General features: G+C 34.1%; 1 protein-coding gene across 1 annotated transcript; it reads left to right on the forward strand.

The window, feature by feature from the left end:
- Positions 1-339: 339 nt before the first annotated feature.
- On the forward strand, positions 340-17,874 carry LOC117112984 (adenylate cyclase type 9-like). The gene is made up of 2 exons (XM_033256206.1): positions 340-567; positions 9,452-17,874. The coding sequence occupies exon 2, from the start codon at positions 9,599-9,601 to the stop codon at positions 11,117-11,119; it is 1,521 nt and encodes a 506-aa protein (XP_033112097.1). The 5' UTR covers positions 340-567; positions 9,452-9,598; the 3' UTR covers positions 11,120-17,874.
- The last annotated feature ends 7,064 nt before the right edge of the window (positions 17,875-24,938 follow it).

Consider the following 24,938-nt stretch of genomic DNA (forward strand, 5'->3'; position numbering starts at 1 on the left):
CATATTATATGTTTGATCAGATCATGGAGGTATAATAATTATCAGATCAATAGCGATCATCCGATCTGTGGTTTTTGTTTGATCGAGTTTTTCGATACATTACAGTAGCGTGAGCCCTCAAGTTGTTGGATCACGTGGCAATTTAGGCTGGTGTTCAGTCTCCCTTTTTCGGTAACTAGCTATTCATTAAATATTCCATTTTTTTTACTAAATATGACCCTTAAGTATAATTGTATACAACAGTATTTGTTGTAATTCAATTAGGTTGTCAGATTACAATGAATAATGGCATAATGTTCTTGTATTAATTGTGGAACTTCATCAAGTATTATTATTAAACAGAGGGGGTGACAGCAGAAATATAAAGGTGCAATCGTAAGGCTGCATTGAGCAAGCCGGTGTGCTTGTCAGAGCTAAGGTCTGTACACATAGAACTGGATACACGGCACCAGACACCTGACAAAGTAGGCGATCGATGTAACTGTTTTCTGACCGCCGAAACCAGTTGTAGCCCATCCCAGGCGTGATCCTTCTCGACAGTTTTAATAAAGTTGGCTTAGCTTCCAGGTAAGTTATGATCCATAGTAATTAATGCACAGTTGATTTTTTTTAATGCTTCTAGAGTGTATTTGATTCGTAAATTGCTATGGGTAGAGAGAACAAGTAGACGTGTGTTTTAGTTGGCTGCTTTAGGGCAACATACACAATGCCAACGGGGTCTTGTTGTTAATGTTAATGTGGTTTCTAGTTGCGAACGTCTCTTGACTGTGTAGGCACCTAGGCCTACTAGTACTAGGCCTAGGGCCTATGCCTGGGCCAAGTCTATGCTAGAATAAAGGCCCTTACAGTAAATTAGGTTATCGTAAAGGTAAGAAGTATTATTTAACGTTTGGTCGTCCTGTCTGAACATGTTGGTAAACATAGTTTTAGGTTTCGTTTTTATAACTTCGCTATTGATTGTAATACAGTACCTAAATCCTTTTAGGCCTAGTAATTGACTGTTGTGTTGTACCTTCCATTTGAATTACTGGCTACCTAGGGCCTAGGCAGGGCAGGCGTAGCTATGAATACCTAGGCCAGACCTAGATCTAGCCTTAACCAAGAATAAACCATGTTGTGATTGCTTATTTTTGTTTTTCATTCTAAGTCATTATCAATGACTCAGTCATGATTGATTTATATTTGTATTATATGCAGATTTACTGTTTTCCACTTAGCGTTAGCCCAATCAAACTTGACAATGGATCATTGTATTCTGGCTTAGTGTGGGCTGAGACAAAACGACAGTTGCAGCAGTCTTTATTCAAATGCATTATTATATAATATAGTGCCTCAGAATAAGAACTATTTAAAATAAGGACACACAAAACAAAATTACAATACTGTGAGGCTATTGATTAGAATTGTATTCTTTATTCAGTATATTATTTATTGCATCCTGGTCAAATAATGCAATACCTTTACAGATATACTTCTTATTATGTTCTGAAAAGATGTCAACTTTTTTTTCTTGAATGTTTTGTGACTCATTTAATTCAATATGCAATATAATGATATTGAAAAATTATATTATGTTATAATACATAATATTATTATAAATTTTTGTTATTAAAAGAGAATCAAGCTAAGAATGGCCACTGAAGATGGAACTCAAATGTTTATTTGGATTATTTCATAAATGGATTTTATCAGTTTTATTGCTGTTATAATTTTATTACGTGCATGTTATAAAATGCATTGTAAAATATTTTTTGAAGGGTGTAGTGTGGATTTTGAAAATCAGGGTTTAGCTAACATTCTTATTACTTTGCTCAGAGAACAGTAAGAAAACCTATTTCCAACAATTATTTGATAGGATGGTCAGAAATATAAATTTGCTTCAATTTCGGAAGAATAAATTTTAGTATTGAAGCTAAGATTTGATGCTAGAAAAAATCATAAATTTGATCTAGTACTGTTATCATTCAGTAGAGTAATGTAGGATAGTTGTCCAGAATAGTGTGGGTTATAGGGTGCAGTTAGTCATGAAGTTTAATGAGCCAAGAGACAGTAAGTCAGGCTCAGGCAAACATGTCATCAGGTCATAATATGGTGCAACAATTTTTAATCTCGCACACCTATGAAAAACTTTTAACTGTAAACATTTACAGACACAAGCACGTAGAATTTTTCTTTTTTTATATTAGACTAAATGTCTGCACTTACACTTTTTGTGTCTGTCTATGCAACTGTTTACCATATATAGTCATGATGAGCCTCTATATAGTCAGGTATGTCACATGATTTTGTCAAATAAAATTCCATAGTCTGAATAGGGCTTTATAGTTAAATTGTATTTAAATACAAAAGATTTTTCCTGGATAGAAGATAGACAAAAGCCAAAAGAATCTCTATATCTTTCCTATAATTCTCATGGAACAAATATATTTTTAAAAAATCAATTGATTAAAATTGACTGTTATGATAAAACTCGGAAGTCATTCTTAAGCCACAATCCTAAAGGACTTATTTTATTAAAGCTAACCAACACGCCGGTTAGTTTACCCATAATAAGTCCAGTGCCAGCAACCCAGGAAACTTTCGTCTCAGGTAACTTTAACCTGATTCGCACGGTTAGTTTAACCGACTCCGTTTACTCAGGAAAACTAATTGAGCTAGTTTTGCAGAGAGGAAAAGTCCAGTTCAAACAGTACAAGTCAGTTAAACTTCCTGAGTCACTGAAGTTGATGACCTTTACCGCTCAGTTAGGCTTTTAGGACTCGGTTAGTTTTACCATGACTTATGGTAAAACTAACCACGTCAATTAATCCAAGTTTCGAACAGTGGTAAGATTTACCCATTGGAATGTTGCCCACGGTTCAGTGCAACTGTGACTTTAGACTAATAAGAGTTAGAATTTTGAGAGTGTACTCTGTGCTAAACTTTGCAGAGCCTTTGATAATGATTTGTAGATGCATCCGTCGATAGTAAGTGTTGAGTTAAATACTGTAAGACACACAACGTGTATACTCAGTTCCTTATTGCATATTTGCTATCACTGGTCATCAGGCCTATTGTTGACCAATGGTCAAGGAGATCCGACCAACTGCTGAAAGACATTATTTGCCCAAAGGTATAAAATTGCAACGATCGATGACATAGTTTCCACGGGAACACTTGCCACTCCTTTACAAATGTGCTACAACTGCTTTAATTCCCTTAAAAATCTTGGAAGGAAAACAATTGAGAGCTGTTGTTATTGACCTCATGCGGCAACTAATGACCTATCAGAGTCTCATGAGTTCTCTATTCAGTCATTTATAGCTCTACTTGAATGTAATATAATTGTATTGTACGGGCTTTATGCATACATGAATTGATTAAATAGAGTATTTTATTTTCTAAGCCAAGCAGTTCATTTGCTAATTTACCAAATAATTAATTCAGCCTTTACCTGTTGTATTGATTAAGCTTTAAGATTGAATATTATTGCTAATTGGCAATTTCAGTATTCTTTTGTTAATTACTAATTCAGTCTTAATAAAAAATGTATGATTTACATGTGCAAACTTTATGTCATAAAATATAAATATCACAAGCAATTTGCATAATTGGCTTGTTTGATTCATTTAACATCAGTGTCTGTAACAACTTTTAATTAAGAAGTTGTTTAATGTTAATTAGCCTGCCATTGCCGTGTCATCCTTACATGTAAGAGAAAACAAATTGTCCTTACAGATAAATATAGCCTTTCTATTTGATTACTAATATGTTTTCATCGAACATCAAAACCACACAAAAGAATCGTTTTTGATATCCTAAAGCATCCTTTATTGTCCCTCAAAAACTATTTTATGAATATGATTTTTCTTCTGCCTTGGTGCTTTAGACCGAAATGGCTAAATGAGAAAGCAAATCTTTTCTCTGTCCACCTGAAGTTGATAATACTCAGAAAAATTATGGGTCTAGTGCAAGAAATTTCTTTTATTATATATGTGTGACTGTTAATTGGCTAGAAAAATATTATATATTATTAAGCTTGGTTTCAATCTCTACACCCTATCAGCCACAGCTTTCGGTGATGCCGATTGGTCGGTTGAATCGGTGAACCTTCCTGATTGCGTCGGGGACTGCTACAGTACGCAGTACAGTGATTGTCTAAAAACACTGTAGCGACAGTGTAGCGGTTTTATGGAAACCAGACATAAGACGCATACATTAGCCCATCTAAATTGCTAAGCTCAATTGTCAGATTGCCTGTTCTCGCCTGTAGTGATCACTGCTAAAATATATTTCTTTTTTAAACTCTCGCTGCAGTGGTTCAAGGACTACAACAACATTTTCGTGTCTAACCTATCGGCAGTGTGTTTAATGACAGAATAAATTGTAATGTTAGCATGTTGAAGGGGTATTGCTAAACCTATACTATGTGATTCAATCATTATCACAGGGTTTGGATGGGGTTTGCAGTGGTTTTTTTTTTGGAGGTTTGTGGGGTATGCAGGGTATAGCAATACCCTGTTGAAGTAGCCTCATGTACAATAGACATTGATTTTTAACATATTTTTGCCATGCTCTCTACACTTACAATGGGATAGAATTTGAAAACCATTAGTTACACAGTGAATGTCTTACCTGCATACATAATTAATATATAATGCATCAAATTCTCTCATTTGAGAAACTTCAGTTTTAACTATTGATAATTAAATTTTCAGATTACAGATGGGAACTTACCTTAATTATTCTTACCGTACATTTTACCAGTTTTGCAGTTACTGTAGGCTATTTGATTTGACTGTATATATTTTGATTAGGCGAGTCTTTTTTTGAACCTTGTTTAGGAAACTTGCCGACCGCCAATAATGGTGATTTTGAATAAAAATAAAATTTTGTTTTTGGCCAGTTAGCGCACAATCCGCTACTAAAAAATGAAAATTTAATAAAAAAAAAATATATATATATTTTTTTTAAAATTATGCCCTCTGCACCCCTGGAATCTCAAAAAGTAAGATATATTTCTTCCTTAATTATAGAAATTTAAAGCATTTATCTATCTCATTACTACACTATTTAATTTTTTAATAACATTTTATTTTTATTTCCTCCTGTCAAGATGGTGTTGCCAAAATCATTTTGTTAATGAGAAAATTTTTTTTACAAAAATAACTTTGTGCAACAAGGTGTGAAAAAGGCTTTATATCTGATCAGATTCATCAAAACAATTAAAAACCAATATTTGCATATTGCAGTATACTGTCGAATTTAATATACTCTTTCATAAGATGTATACGTGACTGGTGAATAAATTTTATGGATCGATTTTGATAGAAAATAACTGTACTGGTCTGATCTTCTATCGAAACTAAAGAAAAAGTCCTCAACAGTCATTTAATATGCAAAGCAAAGAACACTATCGTATCTTTCACTGCAATCTGAAACCAAGAATTTAGAAATAGGTTCATTAAAGGATTTTGTTTATTAATTCCATTACTGTATTGAGAGAATTAGTAAAAGATACACATGGAGAAATTATTTGAAATAAGTTAAATAGTAGTAGAAAGTATCTTGTTGCTTTGTGGCATTAAATGTGATGTACTTGAATGTATCCAACTTTCCACCGTCATCAGTTATGCTTCAACAGTTCCACTCTTCCAATCGCTTCTTTTTTCTCTAAAAAGTACAACTCTGGTAAAGGGTGCTATACATGCCTAAATATTACTGATTATTTAATAAATAATAATATCTGGAGTATTGTTAGTTACCCCGCCAGAGTCTCGCAGTGCCTAAAGAGCAAGAAAAGCCAAATTATTAAAAGAATACCACCCTATATTTTCGCATAAGACAAGGCTTAAGACCAGCTTCTAGAAATAGTGGTAGAAAGTGGGAGATTTCTGAGATGTGTGTAAATCCAACAATTTCTAAATTCAATTTAAAAATATTGGCTTTTTATCTTAAAATAAGTAGTATTTGTAATTAAATATTAAAAGTATTGTAAACTTGCCAAATTTAGAGTAATGTGCATTTGAACATTGTTATGGAATTTGCACAATATTAAATGTATGACAATAATATTAATAATAATAATTATAAATAATTTCTAATAATAATATGTTAGTCGGAATGCACATAAATATTGCACTTTCAGTTAAATATAGAACAGTAAATCAACTGACATATGGTTCTGACACATGGTTCGACAAACATATATTTCTCAGATACGTACCTAAATGTATCGGGGTCAATGGAGTGGAAAGACGCCATTAATAAACAACTGCTAATAAAATTAATAACTTCGAATCCATTTTTATCTCTTACTATTATTTTAATCCAGTTGGATATCAAATGACATTCGTTTTAATCAACTGCATTGTAGAAACGTAAGAAAACAAATCTATATTTGTACAGCAGTAAATTTGATAGCACAATTCGCTATATATACATGTGGCATATTTTAACAATAGAAAGGTCAGTTTCATCTAATTAAGTTAATTGTACAGTGCTATAATTAGTGACAAATTATGTATCAAAAATCAATTTACTATTATATAGTAACAATAACAAACTTGGGCTGTTATTAATTATTTTTCTAATTTTCCCCATACTGCTCATTTACAATAAATATAATTCTTCAAATAAATTTAATTAAAAAAATAAACTGCTGTCATAAGGTGCTCCATGTATATGACAACCCCCATTTTTTTAGAAGATATTTGTATAATATTTTTATGTCTAGCATATAAGACAAGCCCCTCCCCCTTTTTATGGTTTTGATACTACATCTAGCTGGCTAAAAATGGAGCCAAATGTAGGGCTACTGAAATCTTCCAAATACCATTTTATTTTCATAAAAGGCTTATTTACCCACATTTAAAAATATGTTAATTCATACCAACAATTGCTAGTTTTATTTCAGTAGCAAATTTGCTGCGATTTGCGGACGATCTGCGCATAAGACAATTTTAAAATAAAATATGTACAGTACTCTATATGTGTTGCGTGTAGAAGACGATCCCCTGTTTTTCGATCGTAATTTACTATTTTAAACACAACTAAATTTTGACAACACATTTACAGTATACTTTTAAGGTCAGCTCTGGAGGTAAAACAGTTTTTGATATACTGCATCACACAACTGACTTTTTCTAAGACCCTATTCAGACTACACTCTGTTGCGATCGGTTGCGTTGTAATCGGTGGTAATCCAAAACTGATTATTCCTGATCGCAATGAACGAACGCAGACCAACACAAGCAAACTTTACATTCTAGGGCCAGGCCTCCGGTGGCTAGGCCTACAGTATGTTGACTGACCTCAGCCAAACAGTGCCTGTGGAATTCGTTGGGATTCGTTGCGATCGGATTCCTTGATAATCGGGGAGTAATAAAGATTGTAGCACTCAATTGCAACAGGTAACAATTGCGATATTGATTACATATCGACTACTGTTGGTGAGCTTTCACACACGATTTTACTTTGCAATTGGGTGTCACAATTGCTACAACCAATCGCAATGCGATGCTAGTCTGAATGGGGTATAAGACACAAAAGTATCAAAGGGAAAATTATGAATTGTTAACCACTCTTATTTCTTCCACCTTTTCCCAATGTTTTTTAAATGTTCAAAAATCTGATACCTAATTAACTGTTCCCAAGTTTTTCGTCCAATATGCTTTTTGGGTCTTAGAAAATCAGTTGTACAACATATAAACATTTTTTTTTCTTTGGAGCCTGGCTTTAATTGCATTGAAGATGGGACTTAAAGGGATGTAGCTATCATTACTGTGTCTAGGTGCATTAAAATAGCAAAAGAAGGCATTTACAAATATTATTAGTGAACAATAATAATTAGGAAGATAAATAATAAGCAGGCAATTTTTTGCAGCTCATCTTCTAACAACATTCATAATGTAAGTTTTAAAAAATTTCATAATTGAAAAGAGGATTTTTTTAAATTGCCTTGCAAGTACTGCACTGACCTTTATGATTATGGTACTTCTATTATACTTTATAATAATAATTTTTATAATTTATATGGTACTTTTTGCATTACACAATTATATAGATAAATAGTAAGTAATTTATTTTCATCCATTCAACTGGCAAACAAATGCCAAAACCTTGCAGGCAAGCCTGTATACAAATTCCAGTAACTAATGTGATTACTACAAACATATCCGACATACACGGATACAAACATTGTCCTTAACCCGCCTAACTCTGCATGAGGGTTATTTGAGGAGACAAGGGATCAGACTTCAATTAAAACGCAACACTGGCTGGGTTTAACCGGGGGTCTTCTTCACAAGAAGCAGGAACAATGCTCTCAGCCAACCGCTCAGCACGTAAATTGTGGGACCATACATTCAACTTAAGAGTAAAGGCCTGTTTACACTTCAACGATAACGATAAGAATGCTAAAAAGCGATTGTTCATATAGAAAACAAAAGTAATAAGAGAAGTTTTTACACTAGGACGATTCTATAACAATTTATCGTGTATGCAATAACAAAATATATTTTAACAATCAAATCAGATGTCGTAGTAGCAACGATTTTATCATTTGTCCATGATTATGACGTCATTTGATTTGTCAAAATATGTTGTTATCGCATAACTGATAAATCGTTGTCGAATCGTTCTATTGTAAAAACTTCTCTTATTTCATTTATTTTATGAACAATTGCTTTTTAGCTTTTTTATCGTTATCGTAAGTATAAACATGCCTTTATCCTCATTCATCATCATTTTCAAAAGAGTTTAAAACACTCTTTCCTTCAATGCACCCTTCTCATAACATAGTACATATTAAACGGATGATGGTCATGTCGTTTTAAGGTCACGTCTTCATTTCCATAAAAGAATATACAGTTGATTCACTACTCCACTATAAGTCTGTTTTTTTCCACTCTTGTGAAAATGATGGAAATATCATGAATGACCCCTAAAAGCACTGTCCAAACTATCACATTGTATTTGACAAAAATATGTGACATTCCTAAATATGGTCATGATGACATCACATCATGACCATATATAGCACATCATGACTATATATGGGCATACAACAGTATTTTATGGTTATGATGACATCACATCATGACCATAACCACACCATGGCTATATATATATATATATATATATATATATATATAGGCATATCATAAATTGGAAAATAATAGAGGACCACGTAGAAATCCTGTCAGGTATATACCAGTAGTATTTTGATTGTGAAATTCATTGCATAGATGATAGTAAACACAGTTTAATGGTGATATTTCAAACTGTAATTTAACCCTTGGTACCAGTACAACTATTATGAATTCAATACGATTGTTATTTTTGAAATTATTTAGCGATGGTAATGGCCTACATATTTTAGCCATGTAGTAATAATCATATAGCTTTTATTTACTCAAATTGATTGATTGATTGATGAAGGCTGACATGTTTTATCATTTTGTTTTTTCAGACCTCAGAGGAGGATGAATCATTCGATGCCTGGCCAATGACGAGCTGGTTTCTGATTATTTAGTTCTACAACGTTCACCGTCACCCAACTACGGATTATGGTCCAGCTTTTATTTTGCTATAGTTAGTGGTCCTAAGGAAAACCAACATGGCTTCTGAAAAAGATATGAAAGTGTCTTATCAGTCACAAAAGAACACTAATATTACGGAGGACTCGATTGAAGTTGAAGTGATCCAGGACAAGAAGAGAGAATCGCAGCCATCAATTAGTGAGGGGATGTCATCCGAAGGAAAATCATCAATGTTCCGGTGCCCTAAGCTATTTGAGCGTGCATCTCAGCGATGGCTTAACCCAACATTTGACTCAAAAGAAATTGAGGAACAATATCAGCGACTATTGATTCCTGAGCTGAAGAATCGCTTCCGGTATGCGCTGCAATACACGATTTTGATGTCATTTATTTGGGTGGTTTACAATGGTTCGATACAGCAGAGCGATTGGGTGGTGTTACTAACCTCGAGTTTGGTAGTCTGTGTTATAGCAATAGGTTTTTTGTTGTATTCAAGGTCTGAACATTACAAATCGCATGTTATATTATCATCCGTGATCATGTCGCTATTATTGTGCACTTTGACACTTGTCTCAATTATTGTGTGTAAACCTGATTCGTTCATCACAAGAAGTATATCGACTTTCGCAATGTGCTTAGAAATCATTCTCATGATGTATACTGTGCTACCTATGCCGTTATACATATGCGCACCTGTCGGATTTATATTCTCATTTGTCTACGAGTTCTTTTTCTTCTATTACTCTTACAAATTTGATGGCAATTACACGCAAACTAAATTTGTAAAGGAACTCTTCGCCAAGCTCTTTCTACATCTATGTATTCATTTAATTGGCTTCCATATCTTCTTCATGACCCAAGTTCGTAGTCACAGCACATTCTGGAAAATCGCACAAGCCACGCTAACTCGGCACGAACTTGAGGTCGAGAAACAGAACACAGAAAAAATGATCCACTCTGTAATGCCAAAATATCTGGCTGGTGAAATTATGGGGGAAGAGGAAATAAGAAAGAAGCATACAGCTTTTAGCGAATTTTTTATGATGCGTATGGAGCCAGTTAGTATTCTTTTCGCTGATATTGTAGGTTTCACACGAATGAGCGGAAAGAAGACGGCGGATGTTCTTGTTGATTTACTTAATGATCTATTCGGACGCTTTGATAAGTTATGTGAAGTTCACGGTTGTGAGAAGATATGTACGCTAGGCGATTGCTACTACTGTGTGTCGGGTTGTCCTGAACGCCGGGAAGATCACGCAAAGTGCTGTGTTGAGATGGGCCTAGCAATGATAGATGCTATTAAGGACTTTTGTAGAGATCGTAACGAAGATGTTGATATGCGTGTTGGTATCCACACTGGGATGGTTCTTTGTGGTATCATCGGCAAGAAACGTTTCAAATTTGATGTGTGGTCGGATTCAGTGTCTACAGCCAATCAGATGGAAGGGGCCGGTAAGAAGGGAATGGTACATATATCCGCTAAAACGGCAGAGTACCTCAAGGACTTGAGTCAGTACGAGTTGACCGATGGAGATGGTGACACACGAAACAAAGGAATCTTAGGTAGGAACTCATATTTTCTATACTATGTCTTATGATTTTTGCTTATAACAAGCTGCGCTACGATACGCAAAGTCTAAAATCGTCTGGTGCACAGGAGTTTGGGTAAGATGTGAAAGGTATTATGGAACATTCCATGTGCAAATAGTCATTTTGAAGCGTACGATATCGTAGAATTTTGAACATATTGTAGTTGTAATTGTTATAGTACAGTTTATCGTAAGCAAAATCGCGAGACCAGCATTTCTCTACTGCACTGTGAACTTGCACTTGTAGTGACTATTATTTCCTCTCAAGTTTTCTGATCCAAATGTGGGTAAGTAACAATTTTTGAGAACAAATCCGCACTCTGGAATATAAGTTGATGAATATTTGAAAGTTAATGATGCCTGAATAGTGCCTCACGTAGATACTGCTTATCGTACCAATCTGATATCTACTGTACAATAAGCCTCATCCAACCATTTTACATGATGAATAAAAACCATTTTACAGAAACCATGCATTTATTGTTTAACACGTTTGATGCAAAGGACACGAGTTTACGTTAGACAGGGTTAACTCAAGGAGCCAAGGACGTGAGTTTTTGTCCACACCTGTCCAATTGTATTGCACGTAAACATGTTAGCTGGCAGTGGTCGCAAGAACACAAACTCAAGCCCTGGAGGTTCAGGGAAGGACCCATAAGTAATGATGTAAAAATAACTAATGTTTATTCGTGTGTCACTACAGTTGATGGAAATTATTTTCATTATGGTGGTGCCCTTTTTGCCTTTGCATTTGGGATGGAACTAGGAAAAGGCTTGGTAGTCTACGTGTTAAAACAAGTTAATGCCATTAAAAATTTTTTTCTGAGTTAATCCTTGAGAAGAGAATTAGGTATGAGATTGAAGGATAGCACAGGTCATGAAATATATCGAACCATTCAGCACTTTGCCGCAGAGGCTGTAGTTCTTCTTCTCCACTTTGAGGTCGGAGGTTCAATCTCTCCTTGTCTATTTCGCTTGTGTCCTTCGGTAAAAACCTTTACCTATGGTTGTCTTCTCCCACCCAGGAGTAAAAGTAGGTACCTGGTAGGTTCAAACACAAAAATGCGCTGATTACAGCTGCAACATTATGGAATTCTTTGAAGGGACAAGAATACGTGTTCCATATGTGCTTGATCCGATGACCGGGAATAATAATGTTAAGTGCATAGCGGTCTCCACAATGCGTTATATACAGTACTGTAAGTCAACAATTATTTTGATATTTTCTGATTATCAAGCATTATTTTGGGATTAATCCACCTGTCAAAAATTTCAAAAATAAAATTAAACTTCAGGAGTACAGTTGCAATACACCCACTATAGGGACCTTCTTTTATTTTCCAAAAACCACTAGCAACCTAGTAGTACTTGTACTGTATTCGATTCACACCCCAAAAAACGATGCAAAAATTTCTGCATTTTTGAACTCTTTGTCTACAGAAAAAGATTTGGACTGGCTGAGAATATTTTACATTCTACATCATTCAGTTCCAGACACCACCTTTTAATCCGTATTCATGTATTGAATAAATTTATTCTATTTGAGTTTGTCCCTAACTTTCTTGCAATCTCAATGTTTCAAGTTTCTGTACCATACAAGTCCATACAAGGATTCTTAGGATATTTTAAGGTGGTCCCTTCTGGGATTTTTTATCGCCAAGACCAAATGTTCTGATCAATGGCATTCCACAGCATATATGTACACTTGAAATCTATTTTTAGCTCGTCAGTATAATTCTTATTTTGAACCAAATTTAGGTGAGCATTTGCTGTATTATTATAACCAGTGCCAATAATATTGGTAATGTTAGTATTTAAGTTAAGAAGACTAAAATTATTATGTTCACATTTTGATAGTAATATTAATTATGATGATTTTAATGCACCTGCAATAATTGCAGTCTGCATTCTGTTCGTCTTTGTTCATCTTTTGTCATTAATATACTCATAGTGTACCATCCGTCTCATCAATTTCTTCATTCCAACTCTCGTTTTATAATATCCGGGACTAGACGGGAAAGCAATCATTTTCTTGGCATGTGTGAATGAAATCAGTAAAGGTACTTGAACACGAAAAGACCAAATACTAATTTATTCACGCAATTTTCTAATAGGAAAAAGTATGAAATTATTTTCAAAAAGAATGCAGCTTAGTGATTTTTTTTTACCTAGATTTTTTAATTACGATTCAGCTGATTTAATTAATAAGTTAGAAAGCGTCGACCTCGAACGTATTCATTAATTACAAGAATGTATTCCTTTGTGAGAATGAATTTATTTGCGAGATTCATTTGCGAGATCACGAAACAAAATTTCTGGGGATCATGTGAACCTCATTATCATCATTTTAATTTATATCTTGTGCAGGCTTTGATCCATCAGTTTATTAGAGTTGTACCATATCCAGTCACTTATGTTACAGCCACGCCCCAATATTACAAAATTCTCTCCAGAATACACGAGTGTCAGAAACCATTTTACTCAAACATGAAACCGTTTAATTTTTTCAAAGGTTTTCGTAAAGCCTGTTTTAATTATTAATTATTTTGTTGGGCATGTGAAATTGTATGTTTGATTTTTTTGTGTTTGAAAATTAACCTCCAAACATAGTGGCCAGCAGGGCCAGTATGGAAAAAATGATACTGGCCCTTCCAAAGTTATACTGGTCCTATTTTTTTTTTACGGTCCAAAATATAATTTTTATGAAAAAACAAACTCAATAAAACCAGCAAGATGACATTATTTTGATAATTTTTTTGAGCCAATTGAATCTGTCTTTAGCCAAATTCATTAGTCCGAGCAGTCAAGAATCTCGGTCAGGGTACCAGAAAAAATCCATTGTATTAGTTCACGACTGACACAAGAGTTTTTATGGCCCAAAATTGTGATTTTAGACCACATTAGAGATTGGCAATCAAAATAACGTTATTTGATAGGCAAATTAATATTTTTAGCACACCAACGAGGTACAGTAATTTAAAAGTTCTAAATATATAACACAAATTTGAAAAAATTACGAAGGCCTACCTGTAGGCATAAAGTATTCTCCTTTTACAGTAGTTTAGAACGATATCGGGGGAGGGGGTCATGGAGCAAGGAAAATAGCCTACTTTTGGGAGTTTGTGGAATGATAGCGTCTCCAGAAAACCTGTATTTTATGCATTTTCAGCATAATTATGTATCAGGACATAAAGTCCCAATAAGGATTATTCAAAATTGGCTTGGGTCTGCTCGTCTGGAAATGGGCCCAATCGTCTGTCACCCAAATTTTTCACTGTGATGATCAAGGACTTGCAATCTGGACCTAGGCCTAGTAGGCTAGGCCTAGATGTAGCCTTGGCAGGTTAAACCGCTACTGTACTACTGCCATCACTCTGCTCTACGTGGTGCATTCTTAGAATATTACACGCATTACTTAAATGTATTTTACATATCAGACGAGAACAAGAAATCATTGATTAAATAATTATTAATGACATTTCTACCACCATCGCGCGCATAGACCTCGATCTAGGCCTTAGCATACAGGTAGGTAGTCCTCTATGGATAAACAAAAGCTCAGAAGTCATTATGTACCCGATGGCCAGCTGCCTTTAGGTCTACTTTGTCGCCAGTTTGCGCCCAAATGGTACACTACCAGCAAGCCGGCTGTCGTAAATATGGTACCTTCATGTAATCGTCATACATGAGGTGATTCACCTTCATGTAGTCGTCATACAGCCACTGCCCTGCATCCACCACGTTAAAATAACAAATTGCAAAGCACGCAATGACGTTTGCAGAGCTAGACTACCAATACGACAACACAGATAAACTTTGCATGGTTATGGAATGGCAAAAAATAGAGCTTCAACGAAAAAAAAAACTATGTATTTAGCAAGTATTTGAAACTTTTAAATGATTTTAAGCCATTGCCAAAATGGCTAAAAGCAGTTGGTTATTTTTTCACGAATCCAAAATAGTTTTTACCTATGACGGACTATCGGTTAGCGTGAGCCCAGTAAGGGTCTCCAGACGGGCGATACCCAAGATATTTATTATCGCTCGCCACCAAAAAGGTGACTGCTAATTTTCAGCCCTGGTGTAAAGTAATGCATCCTGAAGTACTGTACTGTAAATTATAATTACTTATTAATTATTACTCATGTGAATTATTATTATCATTATTGCATTAATTTTGCATTTTATAGGCACAAAACATGTAGGCTTAAAAGTTTAAAATGTGCATTACACAGTATACGAGGTTCTCTCTGATGGTAAAATCTAAAACCATCGAACATTCAGTTAAACAAATGAATACCAAACATATCTGTTGCAGTACATTATTTCCCCAAAATAATACTATTTTTGTGAAACATATTGTAAATTAAAAATTCATTCATGTTAATGCTGTCAACATTTTTAATCTCAATTTCACCAGATAGTCTCATTATATATATTGTACTTGCTCTATATACTGTATATATTGTATCGATTTGTTTTATGTAGATTTTCTTTCTTTGATATACAGCATGTCCTTTTTCACCTGAGTATGCGATGCAAAACACATCTCAAATGTAATGAAAGTTTATTTTGACAATAAAAAGTATATCGTATCTTATCGTACAATGTATTTAACTCATAATCATCACGCTGATGTTGAGTGGTTATAACTAATGCACTATTCTCATGAACGGCCTGTTGTCAGATTATTTTTATTTATAGTTTCAATGAAACCAAGGGGTCGGTGAACTCGTATGACCCTGGAAGTAACAGTTTTGTAGTTCACTTCATTAAGCATGTATTCATTAGTGCTTTGATTCAATATGGGCTTTAATATGTATAGTACAGTGTACTCACAAATTTATCTTTGTTCGAGAGCACTAACATTGGTGCCTACTAGATGGGATATGGATTGTTCTGAAACTAATCAATAAAAATTAAATCCATCACTTAATTACATTTGATCTGTAATAACATTATGGTTACTTTAATACCTTCGTTTGGTTTAACCTTTTTTCGTTCTCCTCATTTTGGCACATGGGGCTATGGTATAATCTGTGTATCATGTCCCATCATATTGGGGCTATGGTAGAATCTGTGTATCATGTCCCATCATATTGGGGCTATGGTATAATCGGTGTATCATATCCCATCATATAATATTATGCCAAATAAATAAAAAATGCTAGTTTCTAGTCTCCCCGCGCACATTCATTTTCTCTGCCTCACCAAATTTTATTTTTTGATTTTTTTTTTCTGGTCACCGCGCATCAGTAAAATTCCTCTCTTGATCGTCCATGGTTGAGGATACATATGCTATGAATCATGTCTACGGCTTCTTTTATTTGCTTTCAAATCTACTTGATAAAAGTGAGAAGGTCGTAGCTGTTTCCCATTGACAATCTTAAATTTGCCATCTCAGAGAGTTTAAAAAAAAAAAAAGAAGTGCCTTTATTCTTTTTTTTTTTTTATAAAATAATAGAATGTTAAAATTTGAATCCTAAATAATATTGTTGAATATTATAATAATGAATTTCTGTTGATTTATTCATTTCTGTGTGCTTAAATTTTTACTATTTATGTTTTCAATTAAGGGTGTTTGAAATAGTAGGATTAAATGTGGGAGAATAACCCATAAATCGCAGCGTCGTTGTGCTGAATTGCATGGGTATGGTCTGACTACTGTCGCAGATGTAGAGAGGCGCTTAGTTCACATAATTCCACCACAGGAGCTGAAATGAACTGTAGCATCGTGGTAACCCCCTACTCTTCAATAGGTTCACACATCACATGTACTGTATACAATACACTAGACCTCCCATTCTTTTAAGTCCTTTTTCCAAGAAGACTTGGTTCTACCACCTGAACCCTCGACAAGGAGAGCGGCTTGAACCAGTGCTGATGTTAAGGCTATAGTTATCAGTGCCCCTGCCTTACCGAATGTTCACTCGACTAAGCTAGAGCTGTTAAAAATATGAGTATGCGTGCACAACAAATTGACAAGAATTTAACCTATGATTGAGAGTTGAGTACTAAATTCAAAGCAGTACTTAATTCTTAAGTGGCCTCTTCAGTTTACTACCAACACCAGTTGTATTTCACCTGAGATGGCCTCTTCCCTTTTTGCTGGTATTATTATCTTTCGTTATCAACCTCGTACTATCAACTTGGTACTTGATGAAAAAAGATTATTATAAGATATGTCTCCTGTAATCCGATGTATAATTAAGACTTTAATAGTGAAAATTATGTCGGTCTGATACAGTCAAGGTTTTTTGCTCCTGGCCTTGGATGTGAAGAGGAAAAGATTTACAATTCTGGCAAACATTGACTTAAAACATTTTAATCACTCGTAATAAAATGATAAATAAGTTAACTTTCAAAAAGACATGGACCAAATTATTTCAGTTTTCAGTTTTTTGTTTTTTTTTCTAACTGAAATTACTCCAAACAATTAAAGATGGTTTTATTCGTGCGAATCGAAAATGTTAGCCTATACGAACAAGATTCTCAAATGCGCAGGCATACAGGTACAAATTTGCGATTCGCGGGAATAAATTCGCCTGGTGGAAAACTGGCTTAATGCCTGAAAATCACTTTTAGGTATTAAGGGTTACCTAACTAAAATATTTATGCCATGAAATGTTTGCACATAGGGCTGATACATAGCTTGAGCCACATTACAGCCTGTCCACAATGCAAATTTTACAGACTTTCATTACAAAAAAAACACATTGAATTTATGTTCCTATCTATGGCAAAGAATAATTGAGCTAAAGTTGTTAAATGACAGAACTCATAGGGCGAGATTTTTTTTATACCTTGTTTAGCAAATCCGCCGGCCGCCAATAATGATAATTTTGAATAAAGATAAAATTTTATTTTTGTCCAATTAAACGCATGTGCCGCCGCAAAACAATGGAGATTTTAGAAAAAAAATATAAGTTTTTCTTTTGTTTTTATTACGCCTGCTGCTGCTTTGAAATCTCTTAAAGATAATATCTCCCTAATTATACAGATTAAAGCATTTAACCATCCCACTGTTTACATCACCAATAAAATTTTATTTTTATTTTCTTCTGGATTTTTTTGGCAAAACTATTTGCTAAATGAAAACAAAATTTTATTTTCTTTTTTTTCCCGCCCTCCTGAAAATCTTTAAAAAAAATAAGTTTACGAAATAAGGTATAAAAAAAGTCTTGTCTAGAAACAAATGTACATCTTTAAGAAAGCTTTCTGAATTGTTGACACTTAAAATGCTACTTAAAACAACATCGTATTGTAATGCTGGTGATATTTTGAAGATATGGAAGTGTTTGAGATGAAAGTGAGTACACCGCTTGTCAATGTCAAATTAAATTGTAGTTAATATTTAACAGCGTTAAAACATCCATTTGTGAAAGTATGAATATTTTCTCACTTGATAACCATTTTTTGTCTGTACCGCCCACTTGTTTTATTATTGCTGTATCTGTACACAGGTACTGTATATTAACATAGTAGGTATGCCCTTGTGTAATTGTAGACAAATGAGTTTAGAAAGGTATGGACACGTTTAAACACAGGTGTCAAGACCAGGTACACATGGCAGTATTCACAAGTATAGTGACCTAGCAGTGTCTGAAAACTCCCATAAATATAGATAAATATAAATATAGATTTAATAGATATAGAAATACTTAAGGTAATACAAAAGAATTTAGATAAATTAGCAGTATAACAATTAAAATAATATCGGTAATGATAGTAAATAGAAACACTTTAAAATGAACATTTGATTATGTTAACATAGTCCAGCGTAGCTCTGTAATAACAAAAAGGTTTCTTTTTCATTTGCATGAAAAAAGTGTCTGGCGAGACTTAACTTATTACAACCCTTGTTGGTGAGTGTTGTACTGTACAACAAGAACGGAGAAACTAACTTGTACTGGGGCTCGGGACAGAGATAATTGTGACTGAGATACTCCGGACTATAAGGGCTGAGATTCTTGGGGCTAAAAATCTAAGTTCCCAAGAACCAGGGGATTGACCTACTGTAGTGACTTGCACCTGCTTTCTTTCCTCCATGCTTACTGTAGACCCTCAGTGACCGCGACCCTGTTGACCAAGACCATTGGGAATTGTGACCAAAACCTAGAGGGCTTGGGACATACTGTAGTCCCTTGAAATGCATCTTGATATGGATAAATCCATGGCCTTTTGTGTTATGTCTTTCAACTGGTAAACTTAAATCTTTCTCTGTCCTTACTTTACAACCCCGTTTCCTTTTCAGAATTGCTTTAATAGCTATTTTTAGCTGCCTACAATCGCTTGAGTATTTTCTCTCTTAGTCATTCCTTAAAGAGGCTGTAACTTGGTTCGATATTCGTAGTAGTTATACAGTATGACTTAGAAAGAAGATGAGACAAGCTGTAAAACAAAAGCCTAAATTAATTTTCAAATGAACATTATTTGACCCATTTATATTTCACAGAGTGTTATAAGATATTTTCTTCTCGTATCTAAACAAAATTGAGGTGGTGCGTGCCCCTTGTAAAAACAGGTGACCTGCTTGTCGTCAGTGCCCCGAACATTGATTACCTCCAATTTCCTGAAGATGATCCGTGCATCTATAGACACTATCAGGAGCGATTTTTTCCTTAGTCGTTTCTTGTTCACAAGGTGACGCATACATTCTAAAAGTAACAAGAAATGATACCACCCAAAACCTTAACTCTTTGTTCAGCTTAAAATGTATTGAGTTGCTTTTACTTATCCAGTATATTTAAGGACCTACTACAAATAAGTTTTTTTGTTAATTAAAATTAAAAACAAGAGTATGTTTTCCTGACCAATTAACAGATGCTTCTTTTGCTTGCGAGACCAGTGGTGCCGCCAGCGGTGGAGCAGGGTGGGCATCCCCCCTCATCGGGCAGGCTTAGACCCCCCTAGGTCGTCAGACCAAACATTATAAAAATAATAATTTGCCAATCCAAATAACGTTATTGTGCCTGCCAATCCCTAATATTGTGGTCTAAAAGCGCATCTTGTACCATACTAGGCCATAAAAACTCCCCCTGTGAACCCTTCAAGGGAGCTTTGTATTCCGGGCCGTCGACCGAGGGTTCGTCGGCCCCTTGGCTCGGACCCCTTGTCGGCAAATTTCTGGCGCGACCGCTTTGTGATACCAACAGAAGAGGCTTAAGCCAAAGCCGTACATTGTATTGTATTTTATTTGGTGTGAATACCAAGGATGGGCCTACTGTAACTCATAGAAGTCCATACAGGAACTGTACTTATATCCAGCGGTGTCCTTCTGGGGGTAGTTGGGCAGTAGACCAGGAAACAATTCTCTACTCTTTTCTGAAGACTGTACTGCATTCTTTACTATGCACAATGTTCATATTGCACACAGGACCAACAGCTTAAATGTCTCTTCCGAAGGACGGTGCACTATTTTATGCTTTACATTTCAGCCCTGGTTTTAATTAAAGAATATAAATTATAGGATATATTCTCACAGCATTATAGTGACTGTTTTTTTTAATTTAATTTATTTTATTTTATTTTATTTATTTTATTTCGAAAATCATCCAACAGCGGAAGCCAATTACAGGATGTCTTATAATACATATAAATATATAGAAAAATATAAACAAGTGAAAGATAAATTGATAAATAACATTACAATATAAAATGGAAAAGAGAAATTTACAAATATATTGCGAGAAATTACATCTAAATTACAAATTGATTAATAATATTACAGTATGAAATGGAATAGAGAAATTTACAAAAATATTGCGAAAAATTACATCTTAAGCTAAAAATTGCAAGTTCAAAAAAATCCAGATAAAAAATCCAGATAAGAAAATAAACAAACAAATGCAAAACAAGTAAATGATTAATAAAATTACATTAGAAAATCGGAATAGGTAAATTTTTTTATAAAAATATTGCGAATGACATCTTAAGCTAAGAGTTGCGAAAAAAAATAAAGAAATAAAAGAAAGAAAAAAAATTAAAAATTAAAAAAAATAAATAAATAAAAAATAAATAAATAAAAATAAAAAAATAAATAAGCAGACATACAAAAGGAGACAAAACACAGATCCAACACAAGCACATAGACAAGACAAAATAATCGAAAACAAAGCAGACAAAACACGAAAGAAGAAAACATCAAAAAACGGACAGAAGAAACGTCAAACAGAAACACACACACAAAAATTAAGGAATTAACCCACCCAGAAAAAAAGTCACTTAGGTATTATGAAGAAAAGATTGCGATAAGCTGTTTTTGAATGCAACATTTGAAGCAATGTTTACTATTGTAGTTCCGCCTGAATTTTTTGCTATACAAGGCTATTTTTATAGTTGCAGCTTATTTAACATTGAAGTTCCCTTTCATCCATAACAAAGCACTTTATGACATATCTATTTTAAGATTATCAGAATAAATAACAGACAGAAATAGCAACAACAAGTGGTAGTTATAAATTACTTGTATACATAGTAATTCCTTTCACAATAATAATTTGAAAGTAGATTTAAAAGGAAGCTTAAGTGTTGTTTAATAGCTTCTATTCCTTTTTATTGTACTTGTAATGCTATGCTGTCCTTGTATTTCAGCTACAGGGCTGAAATGCAAGTTACAATATAAACGCACTGTCTTTCGAATAAGACGTTTAACCCGTTGGTCCTTATGGCCCAATGTGCATGTTAAAGAATGCAGTACACTCTTCGGAAAAGGGTAGGGGATTGTCTCCCGGTGTACAGCCCAATCACCACCAGAAGGACCCCACTGGAAATTAGTGTACAGTACTTTAGATTTTTGTATGTTATTCTTGGTGTTTACACTGAATAAATCCGTCCATCCATGGCAACTTTATTGAAACCAGGATTATGTTAGCTCTAAAAGATTAAAAATGGAAAAAGAAAAAATCAAAAATTTTAAATTAAATTGCTCATTTTGATTATTACCCTAGATTAATGGAGGTGTAAATAGTTATGCACAACGGGAAGCCTGCTCTACTATTCCTTTACCACAAGAACAGTATCCTCCACTCGCTTGAGAGTTTTTCTTATTCAAGCAGCTAATTCTGTACCCGAACTATTGCATTCCTAATCATCAATTTATACTCCTGGGTAGAAAGAGACAAACACAGATTACCTATGTTTCTACATCACAGACTTACCATTTGACCACTACCAAGCAGCCAATGAAATTTAATATTTAAATTACTTTCAGTTTCAAACTAGAACATAAAACAAAAAAAAAATAAAATAAAATAACGTACTTGCTTAAGGGGATTGTCTACAATTTTCAACATTTTCACAAGCGTACAAACAGTATGCTAGGGGGAGGGGGATTAGACAAATTTGTGCACTTTTACAACACAATGCAAATGTTGATTCAAAATAACAAAATAGTTAAAATAATAGATTTTTTGTGACCAATTATAATGCAAACATGGATATAATAGATATTTTCATGCTGCAACCAAATATATAGTATTTTTATACTTTATTTAGTTCATGATATCAAATGTTTACTTCCCTTTACAAAAAAAAAATGGAGAATGGTTATGGAGAATCAATATTTTTTATGTGCAGTTTCGGAGGGGAGGGAGGGGATATGAACTCTAATAAATAAACATAAATAATCAAGCTAGTTGTCTTATGTACAGGCCCTTAAATGGCTTATCTGGGTTTTCTAGGTTCAATTCCTGTCAAATTCTGAGCAGTTAAATATCTTTATTATATTTTTTGGGGTTTTTCTGATGTGTCTGCAAGCAGTGGATCTAATCTGCACTTGACATCTAAATGTCATTTTACCCCAAGATGGCAATGTGATTAACTCGTTGTCACGAAATTAGTTCATTAAATGCATTCATTCGCCTTTGAAGCCACAAATAACTGGCAGTTATTGCGGTGAAATAACTACAAGAATAATTACAAGATACTAGTTTATTGTCTAAAATTGTAATGAGGTCTTGCGTGTGGTGTTATTAAAAGTAGAAGGCTGAGATAAGATGCGAGACATTTTGCGAGACAATATCATACAAATCTGGAATAGAAGGGTTTATTCACTTCCGTATAATTAGAATGTTTCCTAAAATAACTTTAAATTTCTTCCCTAATAATCTCATTCCTGTTTTTTATATCCCCGTTATGTTAGTGATTGCGTCCGGTTGACTTGAGTTAATTGGCTTGCATCTCGTTCCGTTGTCTTCTCAGAAACACCATCATCTTGCATTTGTCAGTATACGCTAACTTGTGACAGTTGTGATTTTGTACCAATTTCCTTGTAATTAAAGAAACTGCATTATAGGCCAAAAACTATGGTCATTTTTTGTTTTGTTTTTTGTAAACCATCTTTTTTTTACCGAAGAGCATATTTAATATGTTGACAGTACATACAGTAGCTTTTCATTTTACAATTAGCTTTTACTGTTTATTAGGTGAACATATGACCCATAGTCGCATAGTATTAGCATGAAAATAATGGGGAGGAGGAGTGATGAGGATACATACTGCTTGAATGATATATGATGAGGGGATTTTTAGCTACAGTAGTTGATTTTTAATTTTTCTCGGTATGTCTTCATTGCGACTGCGATTAGAATGAAAGAAAAACTTTTTATGGTGGTGTTTCTCACGCCCTTCGCGATACCACGCATTTACTAGAAGCCACGATATTAGTGAAAGCTTGTGGAATAATATGTCATTAGTTTAATGCTCTCTTTTGATACAGAAAATGTGACATCATCCCTCAAGCTAATCTTCATGTTTGTTCATCAAAATGTTTTCTTGATGTGTTCCATTTAAAACTGATTCCTTTGGCATAATTGATACTGTGCATGGTATTGTTGCTGTAATTTTACAACGCCTACATACCTTTGTGTTCTATTTATAGAAATGTTTTTTGGTTTGGATTATATAAAGTATTGGTCCTTGTACAGTCTAATTTACCTAATAATTTTTCTTGATGTTCTATTTATGAATCTGATTGATCTGAAAGATTGTACCAAGTATTTTTACATTACAAAATCTACATACTTTCTTGACATCTTAATAAGGATCTTTCCCTATGGCATGTTGCGCAAAGCATTAGAATTAATATACAAAGAAAGAGTATAATGGTAATGCATTACCTTAAAAATTGATGTTTTGTATTCCACATAGATGCAAATAAATAATATTTAAATTGTGCTCAGAAAATAATTGTCAGAACGTTTTGAAATAGATTATTTGATGTATTTTTGAGAAATAATAATAATTTGCGATTTTTATTCTTGAGCTGCTTGACAACAACCAAAGGAAACAGGCAAGAAATTATACCATGATTCTAGACTCGTAGAACTCTTCAAGCCTGACCGAAACAAAACCAACATCGTACCGTTTATCGGCAGTTTAAGGCGCGAATGCCACCGATGCATGACTCGATAGGTTTGAAAACCCAATAGAGAATTTACATTCTTTTTTCAAAAATTTAATATAGCACAGGTATAGGCTACACCAAGTATGCATTTAACTCAAACTGTTCACCTCCACTTGTATTTTATTATTGAAGACCACATTAGAAATTTAATGTTGGCTTTTGTGGATTGTCCAGATGTCAGAATAAATTCCAACCAACCAATTTAACACCACACTGTGCATGTTATCTTACTGTACATTGAGACTATGTCCACCACCACTAACGGTGAGCCGGAATCCAGATTAATAACATGCGCTTATGGTTGCGTTCATACTAGAAAATCCCCAATCTAGATTCAATTCAGTTCAATATAAAGTTTATTTCCACATCATCAATACAAAATACATAGACGGAGCAATACATAAGGGTAAAAAAAAAAAAAAA

Source organism: Anneissia japonica, unplaced genomic scaffold (assembly GCF_011630105.1).
Source record: "Anneissia japonica isolate Jap-2015-1 unplaced genomic scaffold, ASM1163010v1 scaffold3066_len296678_cov185, whole genome shotgun sequence".
Taxonomy (NCBI): domain Eukaryota; kingdom Metazoa; phylum Echinodermata; class Crinoidea; order Comatulida; family Comatulidae; genus Anneissia; species Anneissia japonica.